The sequence below is a fragment of the Salvelinus alpinus genome, chromosome 19 (assembly GCF_045679555.1).
Source record: "Salvelinus alpinus chromosome 19, SLU_Salpinus.1, whole genome shotgun sequence".
Lineage (NCBI taxonomy): Eukaryota > Metazoa > Chordata > Actinopteri > Salmoniformes > Salmonidae > Salvelinus > Salvelinus alpinus.
The window spans coordinates 24,768,044-24,788,253 of record NC_092104.1 but is presented as its reverse complement, the minus strand read 5'-3'; the positions used below and the strand labels follow the sequence as shown (position 1 = coordinate 24,788,253).

General features: G+C 44.2%; 1 protein-coding gene across 6 annotated transcripts; it reads left to right on the top strand.

Moving 5' to 3' along the window:
* Positions 1–1,362: 1,362 nt before the first annotated feature.
* cdca2 (cell division cycle associated 2) lies at positions 1,363–16,512 on the top strand. 6 transcript variants are annotated; one of them, XM_071352687.1, is made up of 14 exons: positions 1,363–1,563; positions 2,061–2,271; positions 2,500–2,627; positions 2,883–3,042; positions 3,784–3,977; positions 4,197–4,358; positions 4,656–4,773; positions 5,043–5,338; positions 5,612–5,666; positions 5,765–5,836; positions 6,093–6,187; positions 6,429–6,506; positions 13,022–13,178; positions 15,036–16,512. In XM_071352687.1, exons 2-14 carry the CDS (start codon positions 2,133–2,135, stop codon positions 16,157–16,159), a joined length of 2,778 nt encoding a protein of 925 aa, XP_071208788.1. In that variant the 5' UTR covers positions 1,363–1,563; positions 2,061–2,132; the 3' UTR covers positions 16,160–16,512. The 6 variants fall into 6 exon arrangements, with proteins under 6 accessions (XP_071208788.1, XP_071208789.1, XP_071208787.1 ...); XM_071352688.1 differs by having other exon boundaries at positions 2,040–2,271; XM_071352686.1 differs by lacking the exon at positions 1,363–1,563 and adding an exon at positions 1,570–1,693.
* The last annotated feature ends 3,698 nt before the right edge of the window (positions 16,513–20,210 follow it).

Sequence of the window (20,210 nt, the reverse complement as noted above, 5' to 3'; positions counted from 1 at the left end):
CGTGTATTTTCTGCATTATGCAATGATATGGGCAGCGACCATGTAATGCTTTTACAACGTACAGAAGTGCGCTGGTTATCATGGGGCAAAGTATTGACACATGTTTTTTAATTGAGAGACGAGCTTAAAGTTTTCTTTACTGACCATAATTTTCACTTGTCTGACCGCTTGCCTGATGTCGAGTTTCTCACACGACTGGCCTATCTGGGTGATGTTTTTTCTCGCCTGAATGATCTGAATCTAGGATTACAGGGACTCTCCGCAACTATATTCAATGTGCGGGACAAAATTGAGGCTATGATTAAGAAGTTGGAGCTCTTTTCTGTCTGCATTAACAAGGACAACACACAGGTCTTTCCATCATTGTATGATTTTTTGTGTGCAAATGAACTCAAGCTTACAGACAATGTCAAATGTGCTATAGTGAAGCACCTGAGTGAGCTGGGTGCACAATTACGCAGGTACTTTCCTGAAACGGATGACATAAACAACTGGATTCGTTATCCCTTTCATGCCCTACCTCCAGTCCACTTACCGATATCTGAACTAGAGAGCCTCATCGAAATTGCAACAAGCGTTCTGTGAAAATGTAATTTAATCAGAAGCCACTGACAGATTTCTGGATAGGGAAATGATTTAAGACTGAGACTCTCTCCAATACAACCCAACATTGCAGAGTTATGTGCATCCTTTCAAGACCACCCTTCTCATAACCTGTGGTGAGTTATTCACAATTTTTTATGAACAAATAAGGTTTTATATGTAAAATGGCTAAATAAAGACATTTTTTAAATATATTATTATTATATTATTTGTGTCCTGGTCCTAGAAGAGCTCTTTGTCACTTCCCACTAGTCGGGTTGTGACAAAAACTGACACTCATTCGTATGTTTAATAAATGTGTCGTGTGTGGCAGGCTTACACTGATGGCAAAAAACAACATTTGAGAGTGGGCTGACCCTGGTGCTAGAGGGGGTACTTAGCTGGAAGTTGAATGTTTGAAGGGGTACGGGACTATAACAAGTTTGGGAACCACTGATCTAACCAATCCAACTGGCTGCCTATTTGGTTTTCATCACAATTTCTTGACATTTTAGATGCATTATATAGGCTATGTGAGACTAAGTTGTAATACAAATAAGAGTGCATGAAAATACCACTGTATTTCTGAACAATCGGGACGTTTCTTTAGCTTTGATTTGTTTCGGGGAATACGTTGGGATACTTGAGCTGTTCATACTTATTTTGAATGCGTAGGGACACATTTTAGAGTACTAAAGCAAATGTGATTCATTGGATATTGCAGAGACACGTGACATGTGTTTTCACATTCATTGGCGAGTTCGTATGAAATTAGATCCTTCTGTAGACATACGATATAGTCCCCAAATGTCCATAACTATCGCATTATGTCAGTATTTTGTTACGTTTGAATGCAAACGTTTTTGAATTGACTTTTACGTTTGTAAAACGTAGATGTAATTATTTTGTTGGACATGTTTACGTTCAACATGATTTTAGCCTTTATTCGAGTCGCGGAAGGAATTTCGTGCCACGGCTACTGTGAGTGGTGCGAAATTTGAAAATTTCGCTAGGGACCTAGGCTAGCTAGCTGGAAAACTGTTTCGTTGTTGCTATCTAGTCATTTAGCTAGCTTATTATTATTACTATGGTCGCTGATCTGTTTCGCTAGGTAATATGTTTGTCGATTCAATGAATGTATTGTTAAAGTTAGCTGGCCAAGAAACTCTGAGCTAACGTTAGCTAGCCATTTTGTAACGTAAATGTGAACTTGTATTTCGCTAACGTCAGAGTTGGTTTATAAAGGTGTTAAATGGCTTTAACGTCGTTTTTAATATGTACTTGTTGGATGTATAGCGTCAATAACTTGCAAGCTACAAACGCCTGTCGCATAACCTTTCCTCGCTAGCACTTGTTTAAACTTTTGTGTGATCATCATTCGTTGCTTGGTTTGTCAGCCGTCTTGCCTTTATTGAATGCATTATCGACCCAATTTTATCAACTGTTATTGACAACAGTTGAGTGATTTCTTGGTTTAGATGACAGACCCCACTTAAGGTGCTTCCAGTCCTTTCTGTTGAAGGTAGCTAACGTTAAGTTCAGAGTTGAAAATGGACAACTTGACTCTACTGGAGGCCTCGTGTCTTTCTACAATGAGCAACATCACATCACCCTTGGATTTCACCCTGCTCACACCCTCCCAACTGGGTATCTCCACTCAAAGCTTCACGCCATCTTCTAACGTCAAAGGTAATTCAGACAGAAGAAGTGAGTTGACTCTGTTGATATCATTCCACTGGGTCCACTGCTCTTTCCGACTTTACCCTGCAATTAACTCATTATTATAACCCTAAACACAAATTTATCTGGGCAATGTAGCTAGCTATATGTTCAAGGTCTAGACATTGCGTTGTCAAGACACAAGACAATTGTTTGTTTTTCTGAATCAAGAATGGTGCATGTATTGTCTTTCCCCAGAAAAATCTCGCCTAGCTCAGCTGAAGGTGAAGCGGAGGTCTAATGTTGGGGTACGGAGTTCACCAGAGACCAACTCCCTAATCTGCTACATTGCCCAACAAAGGATGGAAACTCCCCCAACACAACAGGTGAGATGAGTTTGCTCATTCATTCATACTCAAAGATTGTGGAATTAACATAACTAGTGCACTGCAGATAAAAATTGCTCTAGGACTGTTTGTGTTCATCCGAGTTGGAGCTATAATAGTCTTAGTTACATTCATGACAAGCCTATAAGCTGTCTCTTGCTACACTGCATTTGTCATTGAAAATGAACCAATTGCATCACATAAAATTTGAAGCCATTTGTGTTTACTGTGCATTTCTTTTTTCTCTCTTCGTAGGATACCCACGCCATCCCCTTCTTTCCCAGAGTCCCCTCTACTCTAAAGCAGAAGATGGCCATCTTCCAGAGCATTATGAATGTGGAGGAGAATGAAGCAGTGCTGAAACAGGACAATCACACAGGGGGATGCATCAAGACAAGAGATGTTCTGTCTGGTGGTCAGTCTGCTTCAATGAAAAAGGATAAATCAGTTATTTATCACATATTATTACGTGAACTGAAACTGGTGCTTTGTCTGAGTATACTATTTAAAAGTTATTAGGTTATGTTGGACTTTTCCCCCAAAAAATGTTAAAGGTGCTTAAAGGATTTGTAGGATTTGTAGGATATTTTTTGCATTGTAATTTCAGAAAATGTCCATAATATACAGTATATGGTGCTAATAGTGGAATTATAGTGTTTTACAGTATTACGCCAGTGTTGTGATTGGCTGTGATATTTGCCTATTGATTTTTCCAGAAGGAGCAGAATTTGTTGTCGAACTGGGAAAGCTGTTCTGTCATTTCCTGCTTGCTAAAATTCTACACTGTTCCCTCAATTTCAGTTTGTGGTACAATGATTCCCTACACTATTCATTGCTTGTTTTCTCAATCACAACACCGGTGGTAAGTAATACTGTGAAACACTATCATTTCACTATTAGCGGAATATGTATTATGGACATTTTCTGAAATTACAATGCAAAAATACAAATCCTATGTGTAGCACCTTTTTAAAGTTTTAATATGTACGTTATACTTCAGTGAGGGCATGGAGAAACCAGCATTTTTCTTGTGTAATGTTTTTGGAGCTCCTGAAAATGTCTCATCCAGATACTACAGATGGTCCCTTTTAGTATATTCTTTAAGAGTTTTCTATTCTGGGCTATAGTTGTTGATGGGTGTTGTCTTAACTATCAGGTGGGTGGAGCTGTGATAGTGGTGGGAAGGAGAACATGTCCCCAGTGAGCCAGCATCCCTCTCTGACTTCCCCACCCAGTAAGAGGCGCTGCACAGCACGTACTCTGGGGGAGTGTGTGGAGGAGATTAGGGAGGCCACCACTCCTGTCCTCAAACGCACTGCCACCATACTGAAGCAGCAACAGAACAAGGAGGTAACCTCATCACACTGGCAAAACATTTCTGTCTGTTAAATGACTAATATAACTTGGCAAACCATTCAGAATCTGTTGGTGTCTTTTTTTCAACTTTGTCGTGTGCATGTTGAGCAACTGGTAAGAAAAGTCTTTCTAAACTAAATTAATTATTATCAACCATTATACTGTGACCACAATGTCCTGACAACCACTAACCCATCATGATCACCTCCTTAGGTTGCAGTTGTCCAGAATAAGGACCATCAGCCAACTCTCAATGTAGAACCTGCTAGTGTGTCTCTGTCACCAGCCCTGGGTACTGATGCTATGTCCCAGGGCAAGCCACAGCCCTCTCCTATGAAGCAGCACTGCACTCCCACCAAGGAGGAGCAGGACCAGGTAAGATTTCATCTAGCCTCATCCACACACACACCAATATTTGTTCCAAATGGCACCCTATTGCTTATGTAGTGTCAACTCACCTGGTGTAAAAAACAAACAAAAAAACTTTGGTCCAGGGCCCGAGCCCTGGTCAAATGTAATGAACTATATAGGGTTCCATTTGAGACACAACACCCCAGCCTCCTTTCCTCTCTGTGAAGCCCTCACAGTTCTGCAGTGAACACAACTGCTACTTTCACCACAGGTTCCTGCCTGCCTCTCAAACATTATCTTTGGTTCCCTCTCACCCCACAGGAGTGCTCTTTTGAACTGCACAGCCCCAGCCAACCTCTGGTTTTGCATTCAGGACGAGTCAGGACAACTCTGCCTCAGCTGTTCGTCATGCCATCTCTTTTGGAGGTGAACCCCACTGGTAAATATGCTGTTCTCCTCTGTTATAGAGGATCCTATCCTTTCATCTTTATCACGCTTTGAAGCCCAGTGCAAGTTAAGCATACTACAGCCAATATTGACTAAGCAAAAACTGAGGCACGAAAAGGCTTGTTTCTGTGAGCAGCAAAGGCTGTTGTTGGTCATGATTCATCACCCTCTAACATTTTTCTGTATGAGAAGCAGTAGGTTGAATAAATCTGTTATGGTCAAGTGATGTTGATGAGTAAACAATATTTATTTGTCCTTCAGATGAAGCTGATGGTGGCAACGTTAACTCCACTATAAAGAAGCATGTGCGTTTCGGGATCCTGCTGCCCCCTGAACTCTTTGACAAAAACCTTCCCCCCAGCACCCCTCTACGGAAGGGGGGAACCCCGGTCTGCGCCCCAACATCTGCCGGGGGGTCCCAGCTGAGGTCACTGCTGAAGACCCCCTTAACCCTAGCCCAGCTGGACTTCAGCAGCCCCTCTCTAACTGGAGCCTCCCCACCCCTCACTATGGGACCCTGCTGTGGGGAACAGGAGAGCACCCACACTCAGGGAAAGGTACCTGTCTATCACCAACACAGTGATTGACCTGCCCCAAAATGATGAGGCCAGGGTCGTATTCATTAGTGACCAAACGGAAGCAGACGGTTACTGAAACAGGAAGGGACTACCTGAACTTCCAATAAGAAACACTTGTTTTCCTTTGCCAAACGTTTTGCTACAGTGTTCCCTAATGAGTACGACCAATCATTGAATTGTTCTTTCTGGTAATCCAGCATGTGGGTTAGTTATTGACCATGTAAATAATGCAGTAATTCTCTATGCCCTCAGATCCCTTTCCCTTCAATGGAAGAAGATGTTGACAGTTCATGGATGGACAATGCAGGTTGGTTGTTGAACAGTGATCATTGCTGAGAGGAAGCTGTTTCTAGTCAAGCTCTGTGTAAAACTTCACATTGTTGTCACTTTTGTATGTATTTCCAGAGCTGGAGACTGGACCTCTGGATCTGACCTCAGCTTTTCAAGAGGAGGACTCTGTTCGTGAGGAAATGCCAGGTGAGATCTAGTTACTTCAGTTTAGACTGGTTGTGTGTCTCAAATGACACCCTATTTCCTAAATAGTGCACCATATAGGGAATAGGGTGCCATTTGGGACGTATGGTCAGACTTCAAATTCTATTCCACCCACCTTTCACTCTCTCCCCTTATGTAACAGCACCTCTCCTCCTCAGCCTCAAGTCATTGGTTTAGTGTTTACAGGGGTGTCAGTGAGGTCAAATGAGAGGCTTAAGCGGAGGTGTGTTTGCTTTAGATGCTGCCCCAGTGCCTGACCCTGCCCCAGTGCCTGACCCTGCCCTGGAGCCAGAACCAGCTGCCACAGCCCGCTCTCGCAGCAGAAAGAGAAAGGTCTGGTAACGCACCACTCATTCACTGAACAGGATATCCTCATTCCCTCCACTTACACACCAATTAGATAATATTGGTCCAGAGATAAGATTATCATACTATTATTACTATCTTAATCTGATGATCTAGGGTTAATCTCAATGGAAGAGCTTGTGAGTGTATCCAAATAGATCCTATCCTAATGCCACCTCTCTAACTGCATATCTCTTCATATCTCTCTTATCTATCTCTGTTCTTTCAGCAACCAGAGGAGAAGAGTGAGCCTGTGAAGAAGAGGTCGTCTCGTACGGCTGCCAAGTCTGCCTGTGGGAGGATGAAGGTCAGTCTGGGCTCTGCTCATCACGCATAAGTCTATCTACAGAGACGTATAATATTACACACTGTGGCTGTGGGTAGTACAGTGAGCTAAGCCTCAGGGAGGTATTACATACACCAAGCTACTTGCCTCGTTGTAAGCCACAGTCAATCTGCCTTTCTCATGCTCAAGGAATTTAGGTAGTTACTTTATTCAAATTTCTGCAAGAATTGAACTTAATTTAGAAGGTGGTGGTGTTTGGAGTACTTGTGGTATTTACTTTAGTTTTGGAAAGGAAGGGAATGAGCATTGAGGGGCCACAGAAGAAACTACTGGGATTGTTATAATAATAATATATACAGTCCATTCTGAATGTTTTCAGACCCCTTGACTTTTTCAAAATGTTGTTACGTTGCAGCCTTAATCTAAAATAGATTAAATCATCTACACACAATACCGAATAAAGACGAAGCAAAACAGTTTTTTTTTGTGTATTACAAAAAAACAGATCACATTTACATACGTATTGAGACCCTTTACTCAGTACTTTGTTGAAGCACCTTTTGGCAGTGATTACAGCATTGAGTCTTCTTGGGCATGACACTACAAGCTTGGCACACCTGTATTTGGGGAGTTTCTCCCATTCTTCTCTGCAGACCCTCTCAAGCTCTGTCAGGTTGGATGGGGAGCGTCGCTGCACAGTTATTTTCAGGTCTCTCCAGAGATGTTTGATCAGGTTTAAGTCTGGGCTCTGGCTGGGCCACTCAAGGACATTGAGACTTGCCCCAAAGCTAATCCTGCGTTGTCTTGGCTGTGTGCTTAGGGTCGTTGTCCTGTTGGAAGGTGAAACTTCGCCCCAGTCAGAACCTGCTCCAGAGTGCTCAGGACTTCATCAAGGATCTCTCTGTACTTTTCTCCCTTCATTTTTTCCTCAATCCTGACTATTCTCCAAGTCCCTGCCACTGAAAAACATCCCCACAGCATGATGCTGCCACCACCATGCTTCAGCGTAGGGATGGTGCCAGATTTCCTCCAGACTTTACTCTTGGCATTTAGGCCAAAGAGTTCAATCTTGGTTTCATCAGACCAGAGAATCTTGTTTCTTTAGGTGTCTTTTGGCGGACTGTCGCATGCCTTTTACTGAGGAGTGGCTTCAGTCTGTCCACTCTACCATAAAGGCCTGAATGGTGGAGTGCTGTAGAGATGGTTGTCCTTCTGGTAGGGCTGACCCCAATTAGTCGATTGTTTGGTCATTGGGCTGTTGGTCGACCGAGATTTGTTTTAGTCGATCAGTAACATTTGCATCCATCTCGGTGAACTAATCTATTGCGGAGGCCTAGACTAAAAGCCAATATAGGCTCGATATGAAAATGTGGTCGGAGGCTCCATATGGAGAGTGTGACGTAATTGCGGAGCATGCAGAGGCTAAATCCAGCTCTGTACCCATCACTATGTGCCTTCCAAATGTTGTAACAATGCGGAGGGCTTTGTAAAGCTCCGCATTGACATGATTGGTTGACGGTAGGTGGGGGTGGTACATCCTGTATAAATACAAACTCACTTCCTTGACAACAGCTCTGTGAAGCGCAAGAAGTATGAATGGCTTGACTTCTGCTGAGGTCGTATCACCGTAAATGCTGCATGGCCAATGCAGACGTGGGATTGACCATGCCCCCAGATGCACAATGCACTGCGCTCTCCAGAATGCGCTCTCTTGCCAATTTGTGTATATTCCTTGTTTTACAACTTCATTGTGTGAATTGTTTGCATTTGATTGTTAGTGTATATCAATTCCCCATTACATGGAGTATCAGTCAAAAGTTTGGACACACCTACTCATTCAATTTTTTTTTTTTTTTTGTACTATTTTCTACATTGTAGAATAATTAGTGAAGACATCAAAACCATGAAATAACACATGGAATCATGTAGTAACCCAAAAAGTGTTAAACAAATAGAAATATATTTTATATTTGAGATTCTTCAAAGTAGGCACCCTTTGCCTTAATGACAGCTTTGCACACTCTTGGTATTCTCTCAACCAGCTTCACCTGGAATGCTTTTCCAACAGTCTTGAAGGAGTTCCCACATATGCTGAGCACTTGTTGGTTGCTTTTTCCTTCACTCTGCGGTCCAACTCATCCCACACCAACTCATCCCACACCATCTCAATTGGGTTGAGGTCAGGTGATTGTGCACTCCATCACTCTCCTTCTTGGTCAAATAGCCCTTACATGGAGCTGTGTTGGGTCATTGTCCTGTTGAAAAACAAGTGATAGTCCCACTAAACGCAACACCAGATGGGATGGTGTATCGCTGCAGAATTCTGTGGTAGCCATGCTGGTTAAGTGTGCCTTGAATTCTAAATATATCAGTGTCACCAGCAAAGCACCATCACACCACCTCCATGCTTCACGGTGGGAACCACACATGCGGAGATCATCTGTTCACCTACTCTGCGTCTCACAAAGACTCGGCGGTTGGAACCCAAAATCTCATTTGGACTCATCAGACCAAAGGACAGATTTCCACCGGTCTAATGTCCATTGCTCGTGTTTCTTGGTACTGTATATCACCAGTTGTACATTTACCGTTAATTCCTATAATTTCTAATCTACAATGTTTGTTACGGTTATTTTAATGCATTCAATATTATTATTTCAGTCTTCCTGTTCTCATTGTCGGAGTGGACACGTTGTTTGCAGAGTGCACAACCTATGCTAAACAAGTTTTGGTTTATTTCATTCCATTTACTAGTTCTGTCAATTTAGTCATTGTCTTTTGTTTGGAGCTCTCCTGTCAATGTTGAGTAAGGACGCTCACGTATAGAAGTAGGCATATAGTTTACCTAGCCTGCGTGCAAATGTAGGTATATAAATGTGCCCATTTGGGGATCTGATAGTATTTCTGATTGGCTTAATGCACCATCACTAATAACCTGTGGAAATTCCTAAAGTAATGTTTTCTTCACCTCAAACAGCAAGCAAACAAAGTCTGTTTTTACATCCATTGAGAATGACAATAGTTCCTCAATGAATTTGAAAAATCTTTCCAGTTCTCTCCCTTTCAATAACCACTTGGTGTGAAAGGGGAAAATGTAAGGCTCTGATCCAGTGGAAACGTCATAAAATAGGCTTCTTATCAGTACTTGACTTGGACTGAAATAGGTTCCGGTACTTATTTTGGCTGCGGGTACTGTTTATATTTAGGTGCAGGAGCTCCACAATTATTTTGATCCTAATATTCTATAAGATGAACAGGAGCTCAAGCAGTAGAACATTTGAGGTGCCGGTACTCAGCGAGCTACTGTCCAGAGCTCACTGGCATGGGAAAATGAGGGCCGAGAATATTTTCTACAATGTTGCAAGTTCGCTAGGCAAGCTTTGGGCCTTACCCAAGTTAATAGTTGATACAATGTTTCAAGTTCGTTGCAGATGGGCAATGTGTAGCCAATGTGATTTATTGGTTATTTATTTTTAATCTGGATATTTTCTACCTGCAGGCTGCAATGTTATTTGTTGGCTTTATGTAGGCTGTTCTTACATAGATGGCAATAGAAGTAACTTTTTAGGTTTATCATTTTAATTTATTTGGATAGAATTGTTATTAACCACATGACAATGATTTTGAGGTATAAAGGCATTATTATAAATTAAATGAAACTTTCACAAATGTGCATATGTGAAACCATAACTGGCAGGCAGATCGGTAGAAGTAGTATACTACATGAGAAAGTTTGCCAACTCCTCGTGTAGCCTATTACCGGCAACTTCAGGAGAGTAATGGCAGAATCTGCGAAAGCCAGCAGGAGCGGGAGGAGAGTAGTTGGGTTAAGGTTTTTTCTTCTGGTTATCTAGCTCTGGCGCCCTCTTGAGCCATCCAGACAAGATCAATGCACATAGTTGATTTTATTAAAACACAGGTTCTTTGTCACGTCCCTGAGCAAGGCCCTTCTCCCTGGATTGCTCAGTTTGACCGAGCGGCCAGCTCTAGGAAGGAGAGTCTTGGTGGTTCCAAACTTCTTCCATTTAAGAATGATGGAGGCCACTGTGTTCTTGGGGACCTTCAACGCAGCAGACATTTTTTGGTGCCCTTCCCCAGATCTGTGCCTCGACACAATCCTGTCCCGGATCTCTACGGACAATTCCTTCAACCTCACGGCTTGGTTTTTGTTCTGACATGCACTGACAACTAGAGGTCGGCCGATTATGATTTTTCAACGCCGATACCGATTATTGGAGGACCAAAAAAGCCGATGCTGATTAATCGGACGATTTTTATTTATTTGTAATAATGACAATTACAACAATACTGAATGAACACTTATTTTAACTTAATTTAATACATCAAAATCAATTTGGCCTCAAATAAATAATGAAACATGTTCAATTTGGTTTAAATGCAAAAACAAAGTGTTGGAGAAGAAAGTAAAAGTGCAATATGTGCCATGTAAGAAGTTCCTTGCTCAGAACAAGAGAACATATGAAAGCTGGTGGTTCCTTTTAACATGAGTCTTAAATATTCCCAGGTAAGAAGTTTTAGGATGTAGTTATTATAGGACTATTTCTCTTTATACGATTTGTATTTCATATACCTTTGACTATTGGATGTTCTTATTGGCACTTTAGTATTGCCAGTGTAACAGTATAGCTTCCATCCCTCTCCCCGCCGCTACCTGGGCTCGAACCAGGAACACATCAACAACAGCCACCCTCGAAGCAGCGTTACCCATGCAGTGCAAGGGGAACAACTACTCCAAGTCTCAGAGCGAGTGACGTTTGAAACGCTATTAGCGCGCACCCCGCTAACTAGCTAGCCATTTCACATCGGTTACACCAGCCTAATCTCGAGAGTTGATAGGCTTGAAGTCATGAAGAGCTGCTGGCAAAACGCACGAATGCTGTTTGAATGATTGCTTACGAGCCTGCTGCTGCCTACCATCGCTCAGTCAGACTGCTCTATCAAATCATAGACTTAATTATAACATAATAACACACAGAAATACAAGCCTTAGGTCATTAATATGGTTGAATCGGAAACTATCATCTCGAAAACAAAATGTTTATTCTTTCAGTGAAATAACCGTTCTGTATTTTATCTAACGGGTGGCATCCATAAGTCTAAATATTCCTGTTACATTGCACAACCTTTAATGTTATGTCATAATTACGTAAAATTCAGGCAAATTAGTTCGCATAGAGCCAGGCGGCCCAAACTGTTGCATATACCCTGACTCTGCGTGCAATGAACGCAAGAGAAGTGACACAATTTCACCTGGTTAATATTGCCTGCTAACCTGGATTTCTTTTAGCTAAATATGCAGGTTTAAAAATATATACTTCTGTATATTGATTTTAAGAAAGGCATTGATGTTTATGGTTAAGTACACATTGGAGCAACGGGTCCTTTTTCGCGAATGCGCACCGCATCGATTATATGCAACGCAGGGCAAGCTAGATTAACTAGTAATATCATCAACCATGTGTAGTTATAACTAGTGATTATGATTGATTGATTGTTTTTTATAAGATACATTTAATGCTAGCTAGCAACTTACCTTGGCTTCTTACTGCATTCGCGTAACAGGCAGGCTCCTCGTGAGGCAGGTTGTTAGAGCGTTGGACTAGTTAAGCGTAAGGTTGCAAGATTGAATCCCTGAGCTGACAAGGTAAAAATCTGTCGTTCTGCCCCTGAACAAGGCAGTTAACCCACTGTTCCTAGGCCGTCATTGAAAATAACAATGTGTTCTTAACTGACTTGCCTAGTTAAATAAAGGCGTAAATATATATATATATTTTTTTAATTGGCAAAATCGGCGTCCAAAATTACAGATTTCCGATTGTTATGAAAACGTGAAATCGGCCCTAATTAATCGGCCATTACGATTAATCGGTCGACCTCTACTGTCAACTGTGGGACCTTATATAGACAGGTGTGTGTGCCTTTTCAAATCATGTCCAGTCAATTGAATTTACCACAGGTTGACAACAATCAAGTTGTAGAAACATCAAGGATGATCAATTGAAACGGGATGCACCTGAGCTCAATTTGAGTCTCATAGCAAAGGGTCTGAATACTTATGTAAATAAGGTATTTTTGTTAAAAAAAAATATACATTTGCTAAAATGTCTAAAAACCTGTTTTCACTTTGTCATTATGGGTTATTGTGTGTAGATTGATAAGGAAAACATTTTATTTCATCCATTTTAGAATAAATAAGGCTATAACGTAACAAAATGTGGAATAAGTCAAGGCGTCTGAATACTTTCCGAATGCACTGTAGTGTATGCCAGTTAACATAAGCTTTTATACAAAGCGACTTAGTCATGTTGGCATACAATTTACGTATGGGTGGTTCTGGAAATGGAACCCACTACCCTGGCGTTACAAGTGCCGTGCTCTACCAACTGAGCTACACTTGTAATAGCTGCATTCCTCAGAGGTGACAGTAAAACAATGAATAAACAAAACATAAACAAGGAGTGATGTAAGAATGGGGCAAACCAGCTTGGGTGTTCACTGTGTTTGTGTTTCTCTAGAACTCAGCAAAGCATTGCTTTGGGAAGAAGGCGGTGAACCGTTCTCTGTATGGGAAGAGAGACTATGCATCCAAGAACCCCACCCTCAGTCCCATCACGGAGATCCTGTTCTCCCTTAGCCACTCTCCTCAACACCCCCACAACTGCAAACCCACAGGTAAGCACACAGCTGTTAGGCTCTGTTCGAATACCCAGGAAGAATCATTCCTTCCATGAACTAATCATTGATTTAACATGTTTGGTGAGAGCCAGGCTTCCACTGTTGAATTCACAGTATACATCAAGGAAGTATTCGAACAGGCCTTGGACTACAATCACTAATGAAGACACTTTAGATCAGGGTTCGGCAACCGTCCCGCAAGCGATTTTACTTTTTTGGGGTCCCCCCAAGTTTTTTGTAAAAAAATTAATTGTAGGCCTAAAAATACTAAAATCACCATTAGAAAATCTGCTCCCAAGAATTCCCACAAATAGAGACATACAGTGCATTCAGAAAGTATTCAGACCCCTTTGTCCACATTATTGTTAGCCTTATTCTTAAATTGATTAAATTAATTGTTTTCCTCAATCTACACACAATACCCCATAATGACAAAGCAAAAACAGGTTTTGAAAATGTGTGTATTGTATTAAACATTTAAATACAGAAATATCTTTTTTTCATAAGTATTCAGACCTTTTGCTATAAGACTAAATTCAGTTCAGGTGCATTCCATTGATCATCCTTGAGATGTTTCTACAACTTGATTGTAGTCCACCTGTGGTAAATTTATTTGATTGGACATGATTTGGAAAGGCACACACCTGTCTATATAAAGGTCCCACAGTTGACAGTGCATGTCAGAGAAAAAACCAAGCCATGAGGTTGAAGAAATTGTCCCTAGAGCACCGAGACAGGATTGTGTTCGAGGCACAGATCTCGTGAAGGGAAGCAAAGAATGTCTGCATCATTGAAGGTTCCAAAGAACAGTGGCCTCCATCATTCTTAAATGGTAGAAGAACCAGATGGTCTCTCTGCCAGAGCTCCAGAGTTCCTCTGTGGAGATGGTTGTCCTTCTGGAAGGTTCTCCCATCTCTGCAGCACTCTACCAATCAGGCCTTTATGGTAGAGTTGCCAGATGGAAGCCACTCCTCAGTAAAAGGCACATGACAGCCTTTTTGGAGTTGGCCAAAAGGTACCTAAAGGACTCTCAGACCATGAGAAACAAGATTCTCTGGTCTGATGAAATCAAGATTGAACTCATTGGCCTGATTGCTAAGCTTCATGTCTGGTGGAAACCTGGCACCATCCTTACAGTGCTGTGGGGATGTTTTACAGCGGCAGGGACTGGGAGACAAGTCAGGCTTGAGGGAAAGTAGCAAAGTACAGAGAGCTCCTTGATGAAAACCTTCTCCAGAACGCTCAGGACCTCAGACTGGGGCGAAGGTTCGCCTTCCAACAGGACAACGACCCCAAGCACACACCTAAGACAATGCAGGAGTGGCTTTGGGACAGGTCTCCAGGTGTTATTTTCACATTTCTTTTTGGGCTTAATTGTGGTCAATTTGCAGTGTAAAGTGTTATAGTTATTTTCTGGCCCCCTGACCAGCTGCAGCTGAATCTAGTTGCCTACCCCTGACTTAGATACACCACTCAAGTCAAGGCGCATTCAACTACTCTCACTGACTCAGACACTTGAGATACAATACTAAGTTCAGTCAATAGAAATGCTACTACTGTGTATTGTATATGCATTCTCATAGGCCATTCACTCTGACTAGGTGCATGTCCAGATACAGTCTGTATTAGTAGCTAGTAGCCCTAGACAATATGTTTTCCATTTTAGTTATTTAGCACATGCTCTTGTCCAGAGCAACTTACAGGAGCAATTAGGGTTGTGTCTTGCTCAAGGAAGGGCACATCGACAGATTTTTCACCTAGTCAGCTCGGGGAATCGAACCAATGACCTTTTGGTTACTGGCCCAACGTTCTCATGTTCAGTAGTAACCCATGTTGTGTGTCCTCCCGCCACAGCCAAAGAAGACCCCATCCTATTAGAAGATTACGTTAACAGTGACCCCATCACCGGAGTGGTCACAGCAGCAGCCCTGTGGTCAAGCTGCTTCTGCCCCCCGGTCAGTGAGGACTCACCAGAAGACACCACCCCAGCTGCAGAGCCCTCTGATGGGCCTTCAGTAGACTGCCAGAGCCCTGTAGGCTCCACCACCACAGACAGCTCTGGGACTGGAAGAGCAGCACAGATCTGGAGAAGATGGTCAGGTCCAACAGAGACCGCCAGAACCAAAAGGCAGAGTGTTATTAGAGTAGGTAGAGGGAAGGGCAGGAAGGTCAGTGTTCCTGTTGATAACTGGCTGAGTGAAGAGACCGAGGAGCAGGTAGAGAACTTTGATACAGAACAAGACCCAACAGAAACAACCCAGCCAGAGGTTTTAGTGTCCAGCCCAGCCAAGCACACAGTACCTGGTAACAGAGAGGGTGAACCTAATACACACAATACCTCAGACCCTGTAGATACAGATCAATGCACTGGCACACTTCCAGATGCAGGTAGGAGTGGGGATAGTCCAGCTAGAGCAGACACTGATACTACTACACCCTGCCCTCCTCCAGATAAGGTTAGCACCACAGTGGCTCCCTCAGAGCAGAAGGCAGTGAGCCATGTAGAACAGAGTACAAACAAAGGCGGGCAGAGAGGAGCAGCTCAGGGCCCAGGCCGCTCCAGGGGTAGAAGGAGCTCTTTATACGCCAGCTCAGTCATAGAGGAGGAGCAGGCTTCTCAGCCAAATGGGCCACAGGCAGTGGAGAATGATAACCACGGTTCAGGAATGGAGCTGGGTAATGTTATAGAACAGGCCTCCACCTCCTACCCAGACTCTCTCCTTCCCCCCTGGGCACAGGAAGAGTTCAACATTGATGATGTGCTAAGGCCTCTCCCCTGCAGGGGGCATCGGTCTGTCCGCCGCAGCCTGAGGAACCAGAGCCAGAGCAGCACCCTGGAGGCCGCCGGCCTGGCCTGGCTACCCCACACCTCTCCGGACTCCATTAGTGCTGTCCGCAGGAAGACCAGGGGCAGACGCAGCTCCATCCAGGCTCTACTACACCCTCCCCTGGAGGAAGTGAACCACACTAACCTATGAGCCACTCCAATGCTAGCATGTCCACTACCTGGACACTGGCTGTGAATGAAATGGCACCCTATTCACTACGAAGGTCGTTACTTTTTTTGACTAGGGTTGGCCATTTACACCTGCTTTTGATACTGTTAGAAAAGCTATTGGTTGTTGTGAGTTTTATAAAGCACTGTTTCTGTTTTTAGTAATTAAGTAGTATAAATTGAATAAGATCTACCTTTTAATGTGATTTAACAGTTTGGCAGTTATTGTCATTTACCAAGGCTCATGGGAGTAGGAGATGTACAGACAGTGCATGTTTTACTCTTTGAATGTGTACCTCCTGTATTCATTAAATAAAATGGGGATCTTCCAAACTATTAATTGTCTGAACATTATACAGGCCTCTCTTGAAATGTCTGAAAAGTTGAATTTATAAATACACTGCTCAAAAAAATAAAGGGAACACTTAAACAACACAATGTAACTCCAAGTCAATCACACTTCTGTGAAATCAAACTGTCCACTTAGGAAGCAACACTGATTGACAATAAATTTCACATGCTGTTGTGCAAATGGAATAGACAACAGGTGGAAATTATAGATTCCAAGAACACAGGATGAGATGTTACTATCCTTTGTGCAAGCACTTCCAAGAGTTCATGAACAGTGAGACTGGTGAAATTTGGGGAGCGCATCGTCAGTAGTGTACCTTTGGTTCCTAGGGTGTTTCGGCCTTTCACACTATACACCCTCCCCAAAGGCGGCCAGCGACAGGGTGATCAATCCTACGCTTGCGTCCCATTCCCAATTAGTCAAAGGAGTTGCCTTGTTGTTGATAGCCAACATCCCATGGGACTATGCATGGCAGGGGCGTCTTCCTCCCTGAGTCAAGCATTGTTGACCGCATACCTCCTGGCCCTCTCACTTCGGGGACCAGCTGGGGTCTTTCCTCTTCATCCAGAGCCATTGACTGCTGCCTTCTGCCACCTCTGATACAGCTTTGATTGCCGAACGCTGGCTCTGGCCCTTAATTCCCAGGTCTCTAAGCAGTCTGGTTGTAGATGTTGCCACAAAACCTCTGCAGCCCACCTCCACTGGTCGGACTTCTGTGTTCCAGCCATGATGCCGTGCTTTGGCAGCTAGATCGGCATAGCGCAGATGTTTTCGCTCATAAGCCTCATCTACTGAGTCCTCCCAGGGTACTGTGAGCTCAATGATGAAGACCTTCTTGAGCGAACGGGACCAGAGCACTATGTCAGGTCTTAGGGTGGTGGTTGCGATCTCCGGAGGAAACACAAGTTGCCGGCCAATGTCAGCTAGCATTTTCCAGTCGCGGGCCAAGCGCAGCTGGTCTCGCTCTAATGGTGTAGAGCCGCTCTTCGGTGGTTTAGCCCCTTCGCGGACAAAGGTCGTCCGTAAGGGGTGTGATGCTGCTGGGGGTGGTAGGGAGTTGGTGGCAGCTCGCTTGTCCTCCAGGGCGGAAGCAAGGTTTTTAAGGACTTGGTTGTGACGCCAAGTGTAGCGTCCTTGGGTGAGGCTTGTTTTACACCCTGTGAGAATGTGCCTGAGGTTGGCTGGCATGGAACAGAGGGCACAGTCCGGATCTTCACCATACCATTGGTGAAGATTAACTGGTGTTGGAAGGACGTCATATGTTGCTCTGATGGAAAAGCTCAACCGCCTCGCTTCCATGGCCCACAGATCCTTCCAGCTGATCTTCCTCTTCTCCACACTGTCCCATCGAGTCCACTGTCCTTGTTTGGCAAGAGAGACTGCCTTGGCCCACCTTGCAGCCTCCTCCTGATGGCGTACTTCCTGCACTACCATCTTCCGCCGCTCTGGTGCAGTGGCCTTACTCCAAGCAGCACGGCTAGTTAGCCCAAGGCCTCCTCTCCCTTGCTGAACATGACCCACAATGTCAGCATGTCTGAGGGCTGCTGTTGCCTCCTGGACTGCTTTTCCTGGCCTCCATTTGCGCCCAGTTGCCAAGGTCGGCGCGTTGTTGCTCACCACTGGGTCTCGAGATTCATTCAGTGTCATCTGGAGCCTGGTTTTTGCACACTTGAATTCCTCTGTTAGACTGGTGAGGGGCAGCTTGAGGACACCATCTCCATAGAGGCCTATGGTGGTAAGGCATCGTGGAACTCCGAGCCACTTCTTTAAGTAGCCTGTGACTCCTCTTTCCATCTTCTCCACTGTTGAGATTGGAACCTCATACACTGCTAGGGGCCACAACACCCGGGGTAGGAGACCAAACTGCAGACACCAGGCCTTTAACTTTCCAGGTAGCTGGGTGTTGTCGATGGACTGTAGGCTACTACTGATGTCTTTGCGCAGCTGTTGCACCTGGTCTTTGTCCTTCAGGCTTGCATCATACCACCTTCCAAGGCTTTTTACCGGCTGCTCAGACACTGTTGGGATTTGGTCATCTCCGATGAAGAATTTCAGGTCAGAGAGTACTGCCTTCACAATCGAGATGCTGCGTGACTTGGATGGTTTAATCTTCATACGGGCCCAGCTGATGTTCTCCTCGAGTTTTCTGAGCAGTCTCCTGGTGCATGGGACAGTGGTGGTCAATGTTGTAATGTCGTCCATGTAGGCTCTGAGTGGAGGGAGGCGGAAACCAGAGTCGACTCGCTGTCCACCAGCAACCCATTTTGAGGATCTGATGATAACCTCCATTGCCATTATGAATGCCAACGGAGAAATGGTACATCCCGCCATTATTCCTACATTCAGGCACTGCCATGAGGTCGTGAACTCTGAGGTGGTGAAGCAGAACTGCAGATCCTGGAAGTACGACTTCACCAGGGTTGTGATGGTGTCCGGTATGTGGAAAAATCTGAAGGCAGACCACAGGAGTTCATGGGGCACAGAGCCAAATGCATTGGCGAGGTCGAGGAAGACTACATGAAGGTCCCTTTTCTCCACCTTGGCCATTTGGATCTGGTGCCAGATCATGCTGGAGTGTTCCAAGCAGCCAGAGAACCCTGATATTCCTGCCTTCTGTACAGATGTATCGACGTACGCATTCCTTTGCAGGTACTCGGACATCCTCTGGGCAATGACCCTAAAGAAGATTTTACCCTCGACATTCAGTAAGGAGATTGGGCGGAATTGGCTGATGTTCACTGCATCCTTCTCCTTAGGGATCAGGACCCCGCCTGCCCTACGCCACACTTTGGGTATTATCTTCTTTTGCCAAGCTGTTCTCATAAGCCTCCAGAGGACCCTCAGGACGTCTGGTGCGTTCTTATACACTTTGTACGGGACTCCATTTGGCCCCGGGGCTGATGCTGTTCTTGCCCGTCGAACTGTGTTTTCCACCTCTTTCCATGTCGGAGGGCTGGTCTCAATATGATGTTCCGGGGGTTCAATGGGTGGGATATCTGATGGGATGGCCAGATGTTCATGTCGCTTTGAGTCAAAGTTTGTTGTTATCAGGTGCTCCTCTAGGTCTTTCTTTGTTGTTTTTAGAGCTCCACTTTTTTCCTTCGTGAAGAGACTTTTAAGGAACTTGAAGGGATCTTTATAGAATCGAGTTCTAGTTTGTTCTTTCTTCCTTCTGCGTTTCCGTAGGTTCTCTGCTCTACGGAGGGATGCCAACCGGGTTTTAATGTCAGCCTGAAGTGCCTCTATGCCCTCCTTTTCCACTTCCGAGGCCTTCTTCCACTGTTTCTTAAGCTGTCTCCTTTCTTGAACGAGGCGCTTGATTTCTTGTTGCCTCCTGGAAACTGGTGGGGTTGGAACCTTTCTCCCGCCTTTTGCCTCTTGCACTCCAAAGCTTTCTGCCCCGTACTCATAGATGATGTCCCCCATCCTCTCCAACTTCTTCTCCACTGTGCCTCGAAGTTTCTCAAGGGTCAAGGTAAGGTCAGTATTCACTGCTTCCCACAACTTCTTGTCACTGGCGCCAGGCCACTTCACATACGGTCTGTGCCCTGGTAGTCTCCTCTCGACTGCAGGTCTGGGAGGCTGGGTGAGTTCCACTCCTGTTGTTGGTTCCACCTCAGGTGTTACTTCGGTGCTTGAGTTTACGTCCTCCATGACAGTGGTACTGATGCACTGCAAACTA